Source organism: Lutra lutra, chromosome 3 (genome assembly GCF_902655055.1).
Source record: "Lutra lutra chromosome 3, mLutLut1.2, whole genome shotgun sequence".
Lineage (NCBI taxonomy): Eukaryota > Metazoa > Chordata > Mammalia > Carnivora > Mustelidae > Lutra > Lutra lutra.
Window position 1 is genome coordinate 101,718,819 of NC_062280.1, and position 22,168 is coordinate 101,740,986.

General features: G+C 35.1%; 1 protein-coding gene across 7 annotated transcripts in view; it reads left to right on the forward strand.

The window, feature by feature from the left end:
• Positions 1-22,168, forward strand: part of DPP10 (dipeptidyl peptidase like 10) — a 1,393,698-nt gene that overhangs the window by 1,359,011 nt on the left and 12,519 nt on the right. For all 7 annotated transcript variants that reach the window (XM_047722550.1, XM_047722553.1, XM_047722549.1 and 4 more), the window contains 2 exons: positions 20,391-20,585; positions 21,454-21,508. In XM_047722550.1, coding sequence (XP_047578506.1) covers positions 20,391-20,585; positions 21,454-21,508 — 250 coding nt within the window. The remainder of the gene's footprint in view (positions 1-20,390; positions 20,586-21,453; positions 21,509-22,168) is intronic.

A 22,168-nucleotide genomic window follows, 5' to 3' on the forward strand; every position in this document is an offset into this window, starting at 1 on the left:
ACATACCAGTCAGAGAACCAGTAGTAGGCTGGAGGCAGACAACTGGTCTGACTCCAGGTCCCACCCACCAATGAAAGCTTCTCAGGGGACAGCCAGGGAAAGTGCCCTGAAGTTTGGTGCCACTACATCTCTGGTAAATGCCTGGTCTGACTCAAGTCAAGCCCAGGGCATCTCCAGGCTGGCTCATGGACACCACAGGGAGTAAACACTGCCCACAATAGGCCAAGAAAGCTACTGCAGATGACTGGACTGAAGAAAAAAGCAGCTCTGCCATAGCAGCACAGTAGATATATCACACATAGAAGACACCCCTGAAGGAGCAGATTCTGGTGAAAAGGGGACACTAGCAGTAAACTAAAGAACCTCTTCTTCATAATGCCATTAGTTGCAAGTCCAGATGTGGCTGTCTCCCCTAACACAAAGAAGCCTATACAGAAAGTAAGACAAATAAGGAGACAGAGGAATATGTCCCAAATAAAAGAAAAAGATAAAATCACAGCAAGAGACCAAAGCAAAATGGAGGTAAGTAATATGCCTGTTAAGAATTTAAAGTAATAATCATAAAGATACTCAGCAGACATAAAGAAAGAGTAGAAGACATCTCTGATGCTTAATGAGATTAAAAAAAGAACCAATTAGAGGTAAAGAGCACAATAAATGAATTTAAAAATACACTAGATGTAATAAATAGTAGAAGAGATGAAGCAGAAGACTGGACCAGTGACCTGGAGGACAGAATAATAGAAAATAAGCTGATCAGATGGGGATTATATTATATAATATATAAGCAGGTTATATATAATCTATATATGTCATATATGATATATAATTATATATAATACAAATATAGTCTCCTATATAATTAATATATAACCACATTATGTTATATAACATATATATTTTATATATATATATAAATATATAAATATATATATAAATATATATATATATATATTTAAAACAGACTTAGGGAATTTAGTCATTTGCTTTATTGGGTCACAGAAGAAGAGAAAGAAAAGGAGGCAGAAAATTTATTTGAAGAAATAATAGTTGTAAATCTCTGAAATCTGGACAAGGGAACAAATCCAGATAATCTAGGCACAGAGAGTCCCCCCCACGGACACATAAAATCTACCCAAGGAGGTCCACACCAAGATACACAGTAATTAAGGTGGGAAAAGTAGTGACACAGAATTTTAAAAGCAGCAGAAGAAAACAGTTACATTCAAAGGAAACCACATAAGGTTACCATATGATTTTTTAGTAGAAACCCTGCACGCCAGAGGGAGTGGCATGACATATTCAAAATATTGTAGCCAAGAATATGCTATCCAGCAAGGCCATCCTTCAGAATAGAAGGTGAGATAAAGAGTTGTCTAGGCACACAAAAGTTAAAGGAATTCATGACCTCTAAATGAGCCCTGCAAGAAATGTTATAGAGGACTCTGAGTGGAAAGGAAAGATCATAAGCTAGGGTAAGGAAAGTAGGAAGCACAAAAGTAGTAAAAATAAGTATATTTATAAAAGTCAAGGAACTGACAAAATTAAAGGAAAATGAAATATGACACCATATACCTAGAAAGTGGGAAGCTGTTAAGAATGAGTTTAAACTTAATATATACTGCTATATACATTATATACAAACTAAACGGTAACCATAAATAAAAACATCAGTGATATGCAAAAAAATAAAGAGAAATTAATCAAGTACATCACTAAAGTAATCCAACTTATCTTGAGAGAAGAGAGCAAGAGAAGAAAGTAACAGAGAAGAACTACAAAAATGACCATAAAACAAGTAACAAAATGACAGTAAGTACCTACTTATCAGGAATTACATTGAATGAAAATGGACTAAACATTCCAATTAAAAGACACAGGGTAATAAAATGGATGAAAAAATAAGACCCATATGCGAATACCGTAGACTCATTTCAGACCTAAAGATACATGCAGATTGAAAGTGAAAGGATGAAGAAGCATCTATCATGCAAATGGGTGTGAAAAGAAAGCCACGATGGCAATACTTATATTGGTCAATATACCTTAAAACAAAGACTGTTATGAGACAGAGAAGGGCACTATATAATCATTCAGGAGACAATCCAACAAGAAGATATAGCAATTGTAAATATTTATTCAGCCACCCTGGGAGCAAACAAATACATAAAGCAGTTAATAACAAACATAACAGAAATAATCAATAGTAATACAATAACAGTAGGGGACTTTAACACCCCACTGATTACATCAATGGACAGATCATACAAAGACAATCAAAAAGATAACAGTGGCTTTTAAGGACATTTTGGACCAGATAGACCTAAAAAAATCTGTTCAAGACATTTCACCCCAAATTAGTAGAATACACCTCCTTTTCAAGTGTACATGGAACATTCAAAAAATAGATCACATCTCAGACCACAAAATAACTCTCAACAAATTTAAAAAGACTAAAGTCATACCTGGCATCTTTTCTGAGCAGAATGCTATGAAACTAGACCTCAATCACAAGAAAAATTCTGGAAAAAACAAATTTACCAAGATACTAAATAACATGTTACTAAACAATGAATGGATCAAACAAGAAATCAAAGAGGAAATAAAAGATAATAATAATACATGGAGAAAAATGGAAAGGAAAACACAATGATCCAAAATCTTTGGGATATAGGATGTAGCAAAATTGCCTCAAGAAGCAAAAAAATCTCAAACAAGCAACCCAACATTACACCTAAAGGAGCTAGAAAAAGAAAAACAAACACCAAACCAGTAGAAGGAAGGAAATAATATGGTTAAAGCAGAAATACATGAAATAACAACTTAAATAGTAGAGATCAATCAAACCAGGAGTTGATTCCTTGAAAAGATCAACAAAACTGATAAACATTTAGCCAGACTCATAAAAAAAGACTCAAATAAAACCAGAAATGAAAGAGGAGAAATGACAAATGATACCACAGAAATAAAAAGGATTTTAAGAATATTATGAAAAGTTATATTGCTAGCAAATTTGACAACCTAGAAGAAATGGATAAATCCCTAGAAACATGTAATCTACTAAAATTGAAGGAAGAAATAGAAATTTAGACAGACCAACTACCAGCAATGAAACTAAATCAGTAATCAAAAAAGTCTCCACAAACAAAAACTCAAGAGCAGATGGCTTCACAGTTGAATTCTACTAAATATTGAAAGTTAATATTTAATTTATTTAAATTTAATTTGACTAATTTAAAAAGAAATTTATTTTGATTAAAATTAAAGATACTAAATTTAATTTAATAAATTTATTAAAAGTTAATACCTCTTAAACTATTACAAAATAGAAGAGGAAAGAAAACTTCCAAATTCATTATATGAGGCCTGCGTTATTCTGATACTAAAATGAGATAAAGATACTTAAAATTAATTAATTAATAAGAGAGAGAAAGAGTATTACAGGCCAATATTCTGATGAGTAAAGACACAAAAATCCTCAACAAAAATCAGCAAGTTGAATCCAACAATTCATTAAAAACCTCATTCATCAAAATCCAGTGAGATTTATTCCCAGGATGCAAGGGTGGTTCAACATTGGCAAATCAGTCAGTATGATACATTGGATCAAGAGCAAGGATAAAAACCATATGATCATTTCAACTGATGCAGAAAAATCCATCTGGCAAAGTATAACATCCATCAAAAAAGTAGGTTTAGAGGGAAAATAACATCATAAAGGCCATATATGAAAAACCCACAGCTAAAATTATATTCAAGGCGAAAAACTGAGAGCTTTCCCTCTAATATCAAGAAGAAGACAAGGTTGTCCACTCTCACTGATTTTATTCAACATAGTATTGGAAATCCTAGCCACAGCAATCAGGTAAGAAGAGCTAATGAAATCATCCAATTTGGAAAAAAAAAGAAAATCACCCAATTTGGTAAAGAAGAAGTGAAATTTTCACTATTCACAATGATATGGTATGATGTATAAAAAACTCAAGACTCTACCAAAAAGCTCCTAGAACTGATAAATGAATTCACTAATGCTGCAGGACACAAAATCAATGTACAGAAATCCATTGCATTTCTATGCAGTAATAATGAAGCAACAGAAAGAGAAATTAAGAAAGCAGTCCTATTTATAATTGTACCAAAAATAATAAAATACTTAGGCATAAACTTAATCAAGGAGGTGAAAGACTATACTCTGAAAAGTATAAAACATTGACAAAAAGAAATTGAAGTCAACACAGAGATATTTCATAAGATATTTCATGCTTAGGGATTAGAAGAACAAATACTGTTAAAATGTCCATACTACCCAAAGCAATCTACAGATTTAATGAAATCCATATCAAAATACTAAAAGTGTTTTTCACAGAACTAGAACAAATAATCCTAAAATTTGTATGGAATCATAAAAGACCCTGAATAGTCAAAACAATCCTGCAAAAGCAAAACAAAGCTGGAGACATCACAATTCCAGACCTCAAATTATACTACAAATCTGTAGTAATCAAATGAGTATTGTATCAGCACAAACAGAACAGAAAACAGAACAGAACAGAAAACCCAGGAATAAACCCAGAAATAAACCCACAACTATATGGCCAATTAATCTTCAACAAAGGTGGCAAGACTATGCAATGGGTAAAAGACAATCTCTTCAACAAATGGTGTTGAGAAAACTGGACAGCTACATGCAAAAGAATGAAACTGGACCACTTTCATATACCAGATACAAAAATAAATTCAAAGTGGATTAAAGACCTCAATGTGAGATCTGAAACCATGAAAATCCTAAAATAGAGCATAGGCAGTAATTTCTCTTACATAGGCCATAGCAATGTCTTTCTAATTACATCTCCTGAGGCAAGGGAAGAAAAACAAAAATGAACTATTGGGACTAAGAAAAGATAAAAAACTTCTGCACTGTGAAGGAAACAATCGACAAAACTAAAAACAACCTATGGAATGGAGAAGATATTTGCATATGACATATCTGATACAGTGTCCAAAATATATAAAGAACTGATACAACTCAACACCCCCAAAACAAACAACCCAATTAAAAACTGGGCCAAAGACATGAATAGACATTTCTTCAAAGAAGACATGCAGATGGCTAACGGACACATGAAAAGATGCTCAACATCACTCATCATCAGGGAAGTATATATCAAAACCTCAATAAGAAAACATCTCACACCTGTCAGAGTAGTTAAAATCAACAACATAAGAAACAAGTGTTGGCAAAGATACGGAGAGAATGGAATTCTTGTGCACTGTTCATGGGAATGCTAACTGGTAAAGCCACTCTGGAAAGCAGTACGGAGACTCCTCAAAAAACTAAAAGCAGGACTCTCTGATCCAGTAATCACACTACTGGGTATTTACCCAAAGAATACAAAATGATAATCTGAAAGGGTGTAAGCACCCCTGTTTACTGCTGCATTATGTGCAATAGCCAAATTATGGAAGCAGCCCAAGTTTCCATCAAAAGAAGAGTAGAGATTGAAGCAGTGATCAAAAACGTCCTGAAAAACAAGAGCCCAGGATCTGACAGATTCCCTGAGGCATTCTACCAAACACTCAAGGAAGTAATAATACCCATTCTCCTGAAACTGTTTCAAAAAATAGAAACAGAAGGAAAACTCCCAGACTCTTCCTATGAAGCCAGCATTACCCTGATCCCCAAACCAGGCAAAGGCCCCATCAAAAAGGAGAATTTCAGACCATATCCCTGATGAATATGGATTCCAAGATTCTCAACAAGATTCTAGCTAATAGGATCCAACCGTACATTAAAAAGGTTATCCACCATCCACCATGGCCAGGTGGGATTTACCCCTGGGATGCAAGGGTGGTTCAATATTCACAAATCAATCAGTGTGATGAAATAAATCAATAAAAGAAGAGAGAAGAACCACATGGTCCTTTCAATTGATGAAGAAAAAGCATTTGACAAGATAAAGCATCCTTTCCTGATTAAAACACTTCAAAGTATAGGGACAGAGGGAACACTCCCCAATTTCATAAAAACTATCTATGAAAAACCCACAGCAAATATCATCCTCAATGGGGAAAAGCTGACAGCCTTTCCTTTGAGATCAGGAACACAACAAGGATGCCCACTCTCACCACTGCTGTTCAACCCAGTACTAGAAGTCCTAGCAACATCAGACAACAAAAAGAAATAAAAGGTATTCAAATTGACAAAGAAGAAATCAAACTCTCTCTCCTCACAGATGACATGATACTTTATATGGAAAACCCAAAAGACTACACCCCCAAACTACTAGAACTCATACAGCAATTTAGTAGTATGGCAGGATACAAAATCAATGTACAGAAATCAGTTGCTTTCTTATACAGTAACAATGAAAATACAGAAAGTACAGGGAAATTAGAGAATCAATTCTACTTACTATAGCACCAAGAACCATAAGATACCTGGAATAAACCTAACCAAAGAGGTAAAGGATCTGTACTCGAGAACTATAGAACACCCATGAAAGAAATTGAAGAAGACACAAAAGATGGAAAAGCATTCCATGCTCATGGACTGGAAGAATAAACATTATTAAATGTCTATGCTGCCCAGACCAATCTATACTTTCAATGCCATCCCGATCAAAATTCCACTGGCATTTTTTTTAAAGATTTTATTTATTTATTTGAGAGAGAGAGAGATCACAGGTAGGCAGGCAAGCAGGCAGAGAGAGAGGAGGAAGGAGGCTCCCTGCAGAGCAGAGAGCCTGATGCGGGTCTCGATCCCAGGACACTGGGACCAAAACCTGAGCCGAAGGCAAAGGCTTTAACCCACTGAGCCACTCAGGCACCCCCCCCACTGGCATTTTTCAAAGTGCTGGAACAGACAATCCTAAAATTTGTATGGAACCAGAAGAGACCCTGAATTGCTAAGGAAATGCTGAAAAAGAAAAACAAAACTGGGGGAATCATGTTGCCTGATTTCAAGCTTTACTACAAAGCTGTGATCACCAAGAGAGCATGGTACTGGCACAAAAACAGACACATAGACCAGTGAAACAGAGAAGAGAGTCCAGCTATGGACCTGGAACTCTATGGACAAACAATCTTCAACAAAGTAGGAAAAAATATTCAGTGGAAAAAAGACAGTCTCTTCGATAATTGGTGCTGGGAAAATTGGACAGATATGTATAGAAGAATGAAGCTGGACCATTCTTACACCATACAATAAACTTCAAATGGATAAAAGACCTCAACATGAGGCAGGAATCTATCAAAATCCTAGAGGAGAACATCGACATTGGCCACAGCAAGTTCTTTCAAGACATGTCTCCAAAGGCAAAGGAAACAAAAGCAAAAATGAACTTTTGGGACTTCATGAAGATCAAAATCTTCTGCACAACAAAGGAAACAGTCAACCAAACAAAGAGGCAACCCACAGAATGGGAGAAGATACTCACAAATGACACTATAGACAGAGGGTTGATATCCAAGATCTATAAAGAACTCAAACTCAACACTCAAAAAACAGATAATCATGTCAAAAAATGGGCAGAAGACATGAACAGACAATTCTCCAAAGAAGATATACAAATGGCTAACAGACACATGAAAAAATGCTCATCATCACTAGCCATCAGGGAGATTCAAATCAAAACCACACTGAGATACCACCTTACACCAGTTAGAATGGCCAAAATTAACAAGACAGTAAACAACGTGGTTGGAGAGGATGTGGAGAAAGGGGAACCCTCTTACACTGTTGGTGGGAATGCAAGTTGGTGCAGCCACTTTGGAGAACAGTGTGGAGACTCCTCAAGAAATTAAAAATAGAGCTTCCCTATGACCCTGCAATTGCATTACTGGGTATTTACCCCAAACATACAGATTGAATGAAAAGAAGGGCCGCCTGTACCCCAATGTTCATAGCAACAATGGCCACAGTCACCAAACTGTGGAAAGAGCCAAGATACCCTTCAACAGATGAATGGATAAAGAAGATATGGTCCATATATACAATGGAGTATTATGCCTCCATCAGAACGGATGAATACCCAACTTTTGTATCAACATGGACGGGACTGGAGGAGATTATGCTGAGTCAAATAAGTCAAGCAGAGAGAGTCAATTATCATATGGTTTCAGTTACTTGTGGAGCATATGAAATAACACAGAGGACATTGGGAGAAGGAGAGGAGAAGGGAGTTGGGGGAAATCGGAGGGGGAGATGAAACATGAGAGACTGTGGGCTCTGAGAAACAAACTGAAGAAAGTAGCCTCTGACAAACTGGAATTCCCTTTCTACTAAATCTTCATCATGGAACCTCAGAAGCAATGGTCCTAAGGACTTCTCCATGGAGATATTTTCTGAAACCCCAAGCTAATTTCTTGATCTTGGAAGTAAAAGTGAATCAATGGTAACAGAATATTTTACTGTAAGAGAAAACCTGTGAAGCATTACCAATACAGATAAATTTCAGTGATCTCCATTTACAGTGGTCTCTATGGGGTCATGACCCCTTTTCCTTTCCTACTATTTATTCTCTATTCAGATGTCTAATTGTCTTTCTTCAGTCTTTCTCTTTAACATTATAGGGAACCCTTAGGAACCCAGTAATTGATACTCATTTTCATAACTATACTATTTACATCTACATCTATTTCAGCATTTATCACCTTGTATTGTTTTTGTTATTCTTACTTTCTACTCATATGTGTAATTTAGTATAACACATTTACCTATCACTTCCATGTGCAAGAAGCTATGCCATAGCTGGGGGGAGATAAAAAGATTACAAGCATCGAGGTGCCTGGGTGGCTCAGTGGGTTAAAGTTTCTGCCTTCAGCTCACGTCATGATCCCAGGGTCCTGGGATCAAGCCCCACGTTGGGCACTCTGTTCAGCAGGGCACCTGCTTCCCACCGCCCCCCCCCCCCAACCTGCCTGCTTCTCTGCCTACTTGTGATCTCTGTCAAATAAATAAAAATTTTTAAAAAGATTTAAAAAAAAGATTACAAGCATCTTGAAATCTGTAATCTTTTTTTTTAGATTTGCTAAGTATGTCTCCATAATGTCTGGCACAGATGGTGGAACCCTATAAAAACTTACGACTAATATGACATTTTTTTATGGTGCAAGACTATAGATTACATGGGAGATAGCCTACAGTTATAGATGTTTATTCGGTAAATACATATGAACCTAAATACTGAGAACCTGGTAGGACACGATCCAGACAGATGTATTGTTATTAAAAATGAAAGGTTGGTTGTTTTTTTTTCACTATATCCATGAAGAAAAGCAGTACGGAGTTGGGGAGTTTCATTCAGTGCTAAGAAATCATTATCTTTTCCCATTTTCTACTCTTGCATGTTCAACATAACAGTGTTACATCTGACAAAGGTCTAACTCTGGGAGGCAATGACTGGGAAACGAATTAATTTCTGGATTGCAACATACTCTGGCATGCCTCTATGACTTTGCTCCTTCTTTCTGAGTCCATCTTCCTTGAAATCCTAATAAATTTATGGTCACCCATCAAATCTTATGTTCCTGAAACTTTCTTTCACCCTCATTTGTCCATCTGTTTTGTGTTACAATTTAAAATCTGTGTCTCCTTCTAGAGCCATTGCCTTCTGTCCAAGGGCCCTCCATGTATCTTGAACCATATTAAACATATTTTCACTTTTCTACTGACAGTTTTATGAGGATGTTTTTACAGGTTATTGGGAAATTTCTGACTCCCAATAGATTTTGGACCAAGGCTTCTGGAGGAAAATCTAGTTTAGAGGTGAATATCGTGAAAAATAATTTATAGAATGGATTATGAAATATTTCAGTATCTTAACAGAAATGTTAAAATCTTTATGTGTTCCATATATCTCATAGCAGTTAGCTTTTGCAGTAAGCATCACTCCACAAATATATTTTGAGTGAATAAATGGATGATGTCCAGAAAGTAGATGAATATGGCCACTATTAGTTTTCCCACTAAGTCATTCTAACTGGAGACCATGATTCATTTTTATCTAGATAGTTTCAACATTCATTCAATGTCATACATATCACAGTACTACAACTTGGTCATCGAGATGGAATTGAGCTGTTTGTCAGTTTTTTTTTTAAATATAATTATTCTGTTAAGTAGCAGGATATAATTGATACATATGTAGTAAGTGAAATTATCCAGCCACTCATGTCCAACAATCAAGATAACATTACTATTTTTCTTCCATAAACATACTTTCCTGTCAACAAACAATATGGATATTGTTTAAAATTTGGAATAACATCATGCTCATGGGACTGCAGTGTCTTGCCTTCATCTTTGAACCAATGGGTTGTCCAAGAGCCCATACTCTTGTATGAAACCCCGTACAGGCAGACACCGTATCTGCATGGTCAATTCCAATCTGCAACCCTGCTCTCTACTTCCTTTTTTGTAGTTTGTTGCTCTATCTTCTTTTAGTTGCTTTTCTACTCTGATGCTAGGGTGAACTCTGTATGATCCAAACCCGAAAATGTGCCTCTCCTGACTTAACCTGACTCCACCTACCTCCTAGTAGAGATTCTGTCTCTAGATTGGGGGGAGGGGGGCGTCAAATGGAAAAAAGCAACAAAAAAAACCTGCTTTATTCAACAAAATGCCAGCTTCTCAATCATTCCTCTGTGTGTGTGTGTTTGTTTTTTTACAGTCTTCCAGTACCATTTTCTTTCCCCCTGACTGGAAAACTTAACACTTTAAGATGTTTTTCTTCAAATTCTATGCACACCTCTGTTATATAACCACACCAGATTACAATATTTGCTTTGCAGTCTCTTCTATTAATTGTAAGCTCCTTGATTGTAAGAACTCCTTTTGTATTGTTTTGCCTTAACATTATTTGTGTTCACAAAATATTGACAGGATGAATGAATGTCAAAACAATCAACCCTGAGTTAGTCATTGGAAATGAATTCAATCAAGATAGGGAATGAAGGAGATATAAATGATTTGAGAGTTTATAATGTTTTTAAATTTCACTCTTGAATGAATTAGTTTTTTTGCCATGTGATGTGCCACTCAGAAAAATGTGAGGCCCATTTCTCATTTCTCTAATAATCTTACTGCATAATGCCCAATAATAATTAATTTTAATGTTTTCAATGCTTCTCTTTAACATCTGATTATTTAACATCTTGATAAGATTATTGTATAAGGGACATCATTTTAAGAATGTGGAGATTTCACCCTTAAACTTTACAGAAACTATGCAAGATAAACATCATGGTTTTCATTTAACACAAGGAAACAGTGACTAAAACATGTTATGTATATTACCTCAAAGATTATGAGCAGGACAAAATTAGAGTTGGAACTCAAGTTTTAATTTCTTTTTTTTGGATCAAAAAGCTGGCCTATTACTCAATTGTTGCATAGCCCACAGCATATTATTGGAAAATTATTAAAAATGCTGATCAGAATCAATAGAGATTTCACTACAACCAAATTTTTAGATACTATTTTTCTTCCCACTTAAATTTATAATAATCTCTAGATGTAATCTTTTCTACCTGTACCATCTTAATGCATTGGTATAAAATAATTATTATAGGAATCATGACTAAGTTCCTAGAAATTCCACAGGAGAGATCAAATTCTCAACCAGACTACTTCATAAAATTCCAAATTCTAATTAAAATGTTCACTTTCTGAGAAGTCTTTACACCCATCATTTATTCTATGGATTCATACACTTTTGAGTAGAGGAGATTTTCAGATGTACATTTGTTTTGTTTCCCAAGAGTAAAGACATATATTCTAAAACTTCTCTATCATTATTTGATCTTCCACTTACTTGTTCATGACAAGTATGTATCTATTTCACTCTCAGTTTTTTACAAAACTAATATATATATTGAATGTATATGGATAAGATAGCTAGTACTTGCCTCAAAGAGTGATTATTGCTTTCTTTCCCTTGTAATATGGATCAAAGTTTGAATTTTAAGTTTCTGATTTTTCTCATTTTTTTAATCTTCCACATTTAAGTAGATGAAAAATTCACCCACACTGTAATGCAGATGAAATGATTAAGAAAAGACAGTGGCATTTAATCTACGTAATGGAAGGGGAGAAGGGGATCATGTGTTTCATATTTTTCTCAAACAAACTGGACCTTCTTCTCTCACAATGTATAGATAATGCATCATAAATGTCAGTGTTAATTTCTTAGTACTACTTAAAAGTGTACACAGTCAAAGGTTGGTATCTTGAGAAGGTACCACAGGAAAAACAAATTCTAAATTTATAGAAAATGTAAATGTAAGTGGTTGGTAGAGTGTCACTTGTTAGACATCTACCAAGAGGTGAAAACTTAGCCAAAAGGTACGTTTTTGGACTTTCACTACTTTTCCCTAAAAAATCTTAGGGATTAAAGCATTCAAAAGATATGATATTAATTCAGGAAAAGGCCCAGACTTAGAACTTGGTAAAAATAAATAAATAAGACTTTCAAAATCTTAAATTCTTTATTCCAGTTAAGAATTATAAATACTTTTTAAGAATGTATTTATATGTCAAAGACAGTAAATCAATATATTCCTAAGGTCTACTTTAATTAAACTGTGTTCTTTCAAAGATCTGGATTATTCATCTATGGTTTACAGTTAGTTGCTTTACCTGTGTCTCAGTTTACTAAACTGTAAAATGATTCTTCTAATAACTGTCCATAGTTAGCACTATAGTTATTATTATTTCTATTTAACTGACACATAAAGCAAACTAAGATTAGTATCACCTATGCTTATACAGGCACATTTTCAGTTGATAAACTGACTTCCAGAATCCAGATTTTATAGTTAGAAGGAAAAAAAAAAGTAACATATAACCACCAATATAACCACTGAATATAACTGAAAGTGAATGACACCCCACCGTGGGTAACATGCACATTCAGTTTATATGTAATTATCATCCATCCATTCCTCTGTTAGGAATCCACTGTAATCCCTGATATATAGCCCATGTATTGCTGGCCTCAATGTTAACATTCACAACAGTCCCATGCTGAATTGTATTCTCCATTAGAAAATGAAGAAACAGGACACTGTTCAGGAGTTTGTCAACTGCTGCTTTTTTTAAGATACACATGCTTTGTTCTGTTTTTATCTAGAAAATTCCTATGTCTGTTAAGTCAACATGTAGAATATTTTGTATTATAATATCTAAAGCAGACCTGCTGTATAGGAGATTTACCTAACAGTTCACACACATCAAGAATAAGGCCAGTTCTCCTGTTCTTGATCTGTTTATGCAATGTGCTAAACTTTCTTTTGACTGTGACCATCTCTAAAGAGGTCCAAAGAAGTGGATCAAATGCTGGTCTACTTCAGTGAAGATACAGCCATCCCCAGCAACTGAAAAGTAAATATCACCAAACTCCCTTCTCTTTCTACCTCCTCAGCTACTCTGTTAGAAATTATCCCAAATGGAAACTGGCCAAAGGTAAGAATTAATGTAGTAAGAATCTGACAGCAGAGTTGATTAGGAGATTGGAACTTGCTCCCATTTACTGCACAATTTCTGTGAGATATCCCTGAGGCCCTTTTCTGTTGGTTCTCTTCCAATATTTTCATGTGCTAAGATGTTTATCCTGAGGTTAATTTTGTGTGGATAATACTAACAGTCCATTTTTGAGTTTATAGCTGGCTCATTAATATCCATGCTGTTCAGTGCCTCAACCTGCGTTCTGATAAGCTTTTCACTTTTTGGCTTCCTACAACAATAGAAATAACTTGATTTAATGAACTAGATTCTGCTTTTTCTTCATTGCTCTAGTGATAATTGTAATGCAGTATTTATATTATACTAAGGATATATTCTCGGGCCTTTATTCAAGGGAAATCAAAGAACAAAATCCGATGGAATTCCTTTTAAAACAAGGAAAAATACCTTTAATAGACAGAAACTGACCCTGATAGGAGGAAGCCTATTCTATTAAAAAATAGGAGAGAAGGGGAGAGATTGAGTAGAAAAGTAGGGGAAGGATAAAAAAAAAAAAGATCCCATTTTACTAAAGCAAAATAGCCTCCCAAATTCAGAGATCCAAATTCTGATCAAGAAAAAGAATTAAGTTACTTGTTTTCGGTAGATTTTGAATATAAGAAAAACCTACTGGAAAAAAAATGACTTAAAAAAAAAGACCTAATTTCAAAGTCACAGGTTTTATAATCCAGAAAAGTATGCCAGGGTAAGATTTTTTTTTTTTTGGGGGGGGGTTGCCGAAAGAATTATCTTTCTGCAGAAGCAGGACAAGAAAGAACTTACACATACAGGGACACACATATTATATGCTGATACACAAATACACATGATTATGTGTGGAAAGAAATCAGGCGCATACACATAAAACAAATGTCTACATATACACATCCTTTTATTCTGAACTAACTGAAAGACCCACCCACTGTTAAAAGTAGAACTTTTTTAAATTACCTTTTTTAAAGAGGTATTTATTTGACAGAGAGAGACAGCACAAGCAGGGGGAGCAGCAGAGGGAGAGGCAGAAGTAGGCTCCCTGCTCAGCAGGGAGCCCTATGTGGGACTCAATCCCAGGACCTTGGGATCATGATCTAAGCTGAAGGCAGACACGTAACTAAGCCACCCAGGAGCCCTCAAATTAGAACATTTTTAATGGAACTGTATTTTCCCTTAGACTAAACAAAAGAAAAAAAAAACGACTACTGTTATACGAAGGCTCAGAAATTATCTAAATTGTCTAAACCCACTGGACCTGGGCTCAACTCAGTCTGGTCCTATCATCATACCACCTGTACCCTTTTCAGGATAGCACCCCACATTTCTATAATTTGTAATTCCAGTGGATTAATGCAACTTTTCTAAAAGGTGTAACACTGAATAGGATATATGAATTCAAGTATATGAACACAAGTGTTGAAGAGTAATAGAATTTGAGAATTTGGCTGATAAGCCTAATTTTGTATGTACTATCTGGTAGGCCTTATCGTAACCACCACCAGAAACAGGCTTTGCCAGTGTAAGAAAGGTTCTAGGTAGAAGCCTAAACAACCCTGACCATTTCAAACACTTCCCTATAACCCGGGGGGGGGGGGGGGAGGGGGGGAGATACACAGCCAAAAATTATACTGTAAGCAAACCAGGAATCAGAAAATTGCAGATATTAGTGATATTCCTAATGGAAGAAGATGGCAATGTGGACAAGAAACTCGGACAGGAAAAAATATTTCTCATGTGTTATTTCTCATGTGTTGCAGTAAATAAATATGTGGGAAAAGTTATTCTGTTATTCTGCATGTAGAACAATCCATCCATGAGAAGAAATCTAAGGATCTTAAAATGAGAAATGGAAGAAATTAGCCTAGAAGCCCTTAGCTAATGTATGTATTTCTATGTATGTATTGCTCGAAAGAGGTCAAACTTCACGTTACAACTAAATCATCACTAACTATAAATTTCTATTAAATAAATTTCAGATTAAGGCAAGACAAACATTGTTTAAGGCAAATGTCCTAGTCAAACTCACCTCCTTTTGTGGCCCCTCCTTCCAAAATGCCCCAATGGACAGATTCACAGTTGTTAGTATAGCAGTTTTCAAATTCTACCATGTAGGAGAAGAAATTCTGCCATGCAATAGATTAGAGTCAAGGAAAGTATACTCATTTTTAAAGTATTTTCCTGGGGCGCCTGGGTGGCTCAGCGGGTTGAGCCGCTGCCTTCGGCTCAGGTCATGATCTCAGGGTCCTGGGATCGAGCCCCGCATCGGGCTCTCTGCTCGGCGGGGAGCCTGCTTCCTCCTCTCTCTCTGCCTGCCTCTCTGCCTGCTTGTGATCTCTCTCTGTCAAATAAATAAATAAAAAATCTTAAAAAAAAAAATAAAGTATTTTCCTTCTATCTATTGTAACCAAGTTTTACTGGTTAGGAAACGACTTTTTAAAATGTACTGCATGTGATCTTAACTATTTACCACATACTATTTTATAACAAAAAAACAAGTAAAAATAAAAACAGCATATAATTACTCAGGGTAACTCAGCATATCCTAACAAAGCTAGGACCAAAATGTAGGTCTTCAGCTCTCTTTACATTAATTTAAATAGCAATTTGTGAACCTGACCACACATACCATCTGAACAACTTGGTTGTTCCTCACTTGAATTCAGTTTTGGTATACAAAATTAAGTCATAAAGATTGTTTTGTCATTTTAAAGTTCTATGGGATATTGTGTTTACTTATAGTTCGATATTTTATTACATGCTCATACCCTGAACTCTTCATCCATACAGACATGCTTAATGATGAAGGTAGTGAAATAAATGAAGACTCTGCCTTCCAGGACCTTAACTTCTAAGAAGTTTAGTCATAACTTGACTTTGCTGCCTGTGTTAGGAAATACACATTTCATGTTGCTATGATCTTTCCACTAGTTAGAACAGATGGGTTGTTCTTTTACCACAACCCTCAACAAAATTGTATGTCCCCATTCTCAACCTTGAAACACCCTCATTTCTATGGGCCCCCGGAGATTTCTGAAACAGACTAAAACAAAATAGTTAGTAAAAAAGATGAAGATGACTGTACACCTGAGACTAATATAACTCTGTATGTTAACTATACTGCTGTAAAAATTAAAAAAAAAAAAAAAAGATAAATACTTAGAGCGTTAAAAAAAAAAAAAAGATGACACTCAGAGAAAGACAAAGAAGGACCAAATAAATTGAAGCTTGAAGCTTGCCGATTCTGCCTAACAAATTCATGTTCTTTCATAACTCCTCTTGAAATAAATATGTACCATGTACCAAAAAAGAAAGAACAACAAACCCCACTAGATGGAGAAATGTGTTAAAGTCATTAACTGGTAATGTATTGATATCACTGTGTGTTCTAACATTGAAAACTTGTAAAGACAAGGTTGAAAGTTAAAAATGACCATTTAGAGGAAATACCAAAGGAGTGGAATTACATTTTTTCTCTAGCAGTTGCAAGCCTGAGTAAGGGATTGAAGGTTTTTGTTTATAAAAATCTATAACCATTTATTAATCATTAAGTTTGAAAAATATGCCTTAAGTTGTATTAAAAAATAATTTATTTGCCTGCCATAAAATGTCTGTGACTTACTAACATTTTGTCTACATTTAATTTAGCTTTGAACTCATTAAGTAGCTGTGAACAATGCAACAGTTTATAACTAAACTGGAAAATTACTATCTTCCATATCAACAAAACATTTTACAATGTTACATTAAAGCTGCTGCCAGTGATCATCACTCTGATCATCACTACCAAGGATCTGTGGATTACGCTTTCATATTTTAAGTCTTTAGGTATCATTGGTCCATCTGACATAAAATCTCATACGACATGGCACAATACCTTTATCCACAGACACTGCCCAGTTTAATTTCTGCACAACTGGCCCAAAGCTTTTAAACAGTTCTCCATTTCTAACTGCAAGGAAATATGCTCAAAATAAGTAACACGGGCTGCAAACAAAAGAATAATAATAGTAACAGTTTCTATTGTTTAATGAATTTAATAATTGTCTTAAAGTGCTTATTATATTTCATAGAGTACTTTCAAATACATGATGTCATTTAATGCATACAAAACTCTTTGAGGAAAACAAGACAGTATCTTGCAATCATTAAAGATAAGGAAACTGAGTCTTGGAGTTTTAGTGTCTTGCCTATCTATATTCAAAGTAAAATTGGGACTCATATGATCATATTTTTACTCACCTTAAAAACTGAAGTTAATAATTGTACTTTATTCTCTGTGAATCATGGTTTGCTTTCTGATATTTGCAGTAAATCCCCAAGCTTCAAAATATAGTGTCTTTATAAAAACTAAAGGCTTTTTAAGGTCCTTCCATTTTAAACCTTACATGACTCTACTTTCCCTGAAAAGATCTAGCTCAACAGCACTTTCTGTGTTCAGGCATATTGTGCTATGCATAATGATTCATGCTATTTCTCAAATGATAGACAAGTTATATCAGTTATCACCTGGGAGTCTGGAAAAAATACCAACTCCACATTTCATTCTGAGCTAGGCAATTAGAATTCTAGGCACGACCATGTGGATATATGTAGTAACAATCCCCAATAATCTGATAAAGAGGTAATGTTGCAAAAACTAAAAAATTAAAAATAAAATTTCAAGAAGAGCTAAAGATTGCAGACACCATGAAAGGACAAAACTGATTTAGATTTGGATCACAGGATCATCATAATTGTGCGATTTAGAGGGGAATGGGGGGAGATCATGATTAACCCACTTTCATGGAACAGTTTATTTATAGGATAGGAATAATGATACGTGTAATAAGCCATGCAAAAGACAACTTCCTCTCCAGAAAGGTTAAATAAGTTTTGGTAGTGTAGATCTATTATTATAAAATAATAAGTATTTAAACCACAAAAGACATTTGTATTAGTTTACCAGGGCTGGGCATATTGAACAGTGGAAATGTTATTTTCTCACAGTTCTGGAAAACAGTTCTGGAAAACAAGTCTAAGATTAAGGTGTCCACAGGTTTTATTAATTCTGAGACCTCTCTCCTTGGCTTACAGCTGGTTTCCCTCTTGCTGCCTCTTCACAGGGTCTTGCTTCTGCATGATTCATGTACCTAAGGTCTCTGTTCTGTCCTAATTTTCTCTTATAAGGACACCAATCAGATGGGTTAGGCCCAACCTAAAGTCTTCATTTCAACTGACTCAGCACTGGGATGGCACCATCTCCAAAAACAGTCACATTCTGAGGCAGTAGGCATTAGAGATTCAACATACGGGTTTTGAGAGACAAAATTTAGCCAATAACAGCATCTGGTAAATTTCAGTCGTCCATTATTTTGTCCCATTCCTACCTCCTCCTCTCACTGGTCTCACATAGCCTCTATTTTGGTTCAGTTCTATTTGCTGCCTGGAAGTTATTTTCTTTAGCGTAACCTAAAAGCTTATGGATGAGAACTAGTTTGTGTATTGGTATGTACTGGTGCTTCTAAGCATCACATTTGCATACTGCAGCCAAGAAAAGCGAGTCTTGACAGGAAAGTGAAAAGAGTGAAGATTTCCGGTATGTAGCTCAAATAAAGTTGGAGACGCTCTCAGAATATTTCATGTTTGATGCTCTTTAAATCTATCACATGGACAAATGCATGCTTGAACTATATCTAGATCTGGATCTAGATAATCTGTGATTTTATGAGAGGCTGCTTTTTTACCTTCTCTATAGTCTAGAAAATAAGGTACCACTGTACCACTGTGATCTGACTTTTTAAAATAGTATCACCTTATCCTTCCAGAGACAATGTTCATGCTTAATAACCTGTATGTCCTTCTTTACTTCTAGCATTCAAATTTTTCAAACATATGTGTACTTTTCTTGTTATTAACTTTAGTGATGCAAAATAATTTTCCCTCAATGTATCCTTAAATTTTCTTTAGTGAGAATTCCATCGCGCGCGCGCACACACACACACACACACACACACACACAAATCAGAGAATGTTAATGCAATAGTTCTTTTTGAGTCAGAAATTCTTTAGGATTGTCCATTTCTTATGTTAAGAAGCAAAATTTAGTTGAGTAATTTAAAGACCTAATTGACTTTATTCAGTGATTTACGATTTGGGCAGGATCCCATCTAGCAAACAGACCTATACAAAATGGAAGGATTGTATAGGCAGGAATGGGGTGGGACAGAAGGGTTTTACCAAAAGAAAGTAAGACTTTTTCAGCCCAGGTCACCTTCCCTTAAGCAAAAGATGGGGGCTCTGGGAAGGGTTATAGATCACAAAATTCCAACGTGACTGGATTAAAATTCCAATCCTGGGAAAGAATTAAATTGCAATTAAATTAGGTATTAAGTTTTGGTGGGATTTAGTAAAAGTGAATTCATTTTGAGTCTGTTGTCCTTATAATGCTTGCTAAACTATTATTAAGTCTCCATAACTGGTTCTGATCTCTATCAGATTCTTTAGCCCTTTTATACCATCTGCAAGACATTTCTAAAACACAGTCTGGAAGAAATTCAATAATGTAGAAGCTGTATGTTAACTTGATCATTGTTCCTTTGAAATGTCTATGGCATGTGAGTGTTTTTTCCTTCATTTCTCTCATTTGAAAAAGGAGTTAAAATAATCTCTTAGAACAGTTTTAAAATCTTGTTTCATATTTTCAGTTCATTAGAGAACTTTTCATTTGACATTTTACAAAGAAAAATGGCATTATACTTCCAGGTTTATTATCAAGAATTAACAGAAATTTTAATAGCCCATGTGTCCTTTCCAAAATTTTAAAATAAGAAGTGTGAAAGTTAAAATGTCTAACACATTATCTACGACACTATCTACCAATTGCTCTTGTTTTGGTCCGCTGTGTTGCTGTTTACAGGGATGAAGAACCAGGAGGCCAACTGGTTACAGATAAATTCCATATTGACTGGGATTCAGTACTTGTTGACACAGATAATGTCATCACGGCACGATTTGATGGCAGAGGAAGTGGATTCCAGGGCCTGAAAATTTTGCAGGAGATTCATCGAAGGCTAGGTTCAGTGGAAGTAAAGGACCAAGTAGCAGCTGTGAAGTAAGTGGGTGCACATTTCCCTACTGTTTCTCTTATAATGACAGAAGCTAGGTATATGATACATTAAATACTACTAATACCGATTCAGAGATTTATACTTTAGTGAATGGACAGTTTTCTAAAGTTAGTCAAATAGACTGTTGCATTTTTCCAAGTACTTTTCACTCTTAGCACCAAATAAAACAATTATCATATTTCCTCTCTGGAATTAAAATTTACTTTGGGTTTATGAAAATGGGAGAGACCTTATGGCCCCTGGGTGTTTTGGCTGGTTAAATGTCCAACTCTGAATTCCAGCTTAGGTCATGATCTCAGGGTTGTGAGACTGAGCCCAGCATTGGCCTCTGTGCTGGGCATGGAGCCTGCTTAAGATTCTCTCTCTCCCTCTCCCTCTTCTACTGCTTCTCCCCGCTCCCTATTGTAAAATAAAATGGGAGAAACCTTAATTAAACCATTTATTTATAATAATCTACAATGTCTATTATTTCCCAGTTAACTACAATTCTTGAAATTTCACAGATACCATTCCCACACTAGCATGAGTGACGAAGAAATCTAGTAGGTTCTTTAAAACAGTACACAGAAATTGGCTAGGACATTGTCGAAATGTTAATCAGTAGGTCTGAAATGGGGACCAAAATTCTGCATTTGCATCAACCAGCCAGGTGATGTCCCAACAACTGGACCATTGCTTTGATTAGCAAGATTTTGGAATCCATGATCCTTCAACATGAATAGAGCTCCAGCCACTTATATTCCTTGTTTGAGTCCTGGGTTTTGTGTATACGTATGCATGTGTGTGGATGCCCAGAATGAATTCCCGTGTGTATTTGACTCAAGAAAATTTAACTTTTTTTTTTCATTGCAGGTTTTTACTGAAACAGCCATACATTGACTCCAAAAGATTAAGCATTTTTGGAAAGGTAAACAGAAATATATATATGTATTTTTGTATGTATATAAAGTACATATTTATACATATGTATTATTTGTGCTTGTATTTGTATATATATAATTTCTTCATTTTACTATAATCTCTCTGTACTATTCTTTAAAATGTAATGTTACAATTAATACTATATACATTCAGTCATTTATAAATCCAGCAACTATTTATTATCTAATTGGTGCTGGTATTAGAACAACTGAACAACCACCAAAAAAATCTGTTTTCATAAAGCTTATCTTCTAGAAAGGAGGAATAGATAAGCACATAAATGAAAAGATAGCTTCATATAGCACTAAGTCTTATAAGGAAAACAAAAAAAATTTTCAGTTTTCCTTTGAGTTATAAAATCCCTTTGCATTACTCCCTTAAGTACTTCCCACCAGTATTGAGAGGTAGTACTTTGTTTTAAAACTTCATATCGTTATCCCCAGAACCTAGCCTAACCTCACATAATACATAATTCTAATGTTTGTTCTCTCAAGTAATTTTATCTATGTGTTAAAGGTAAGAAAACTAAAAAATTTTCTAACTTTTATTTAAAAAAAAAAAACCACCTAATTACGTATTTTGTGAATACGTGGCAAAATTCTAAATCTGATATTGCTCTGATTACCAGGCTACATCAATGCATCGA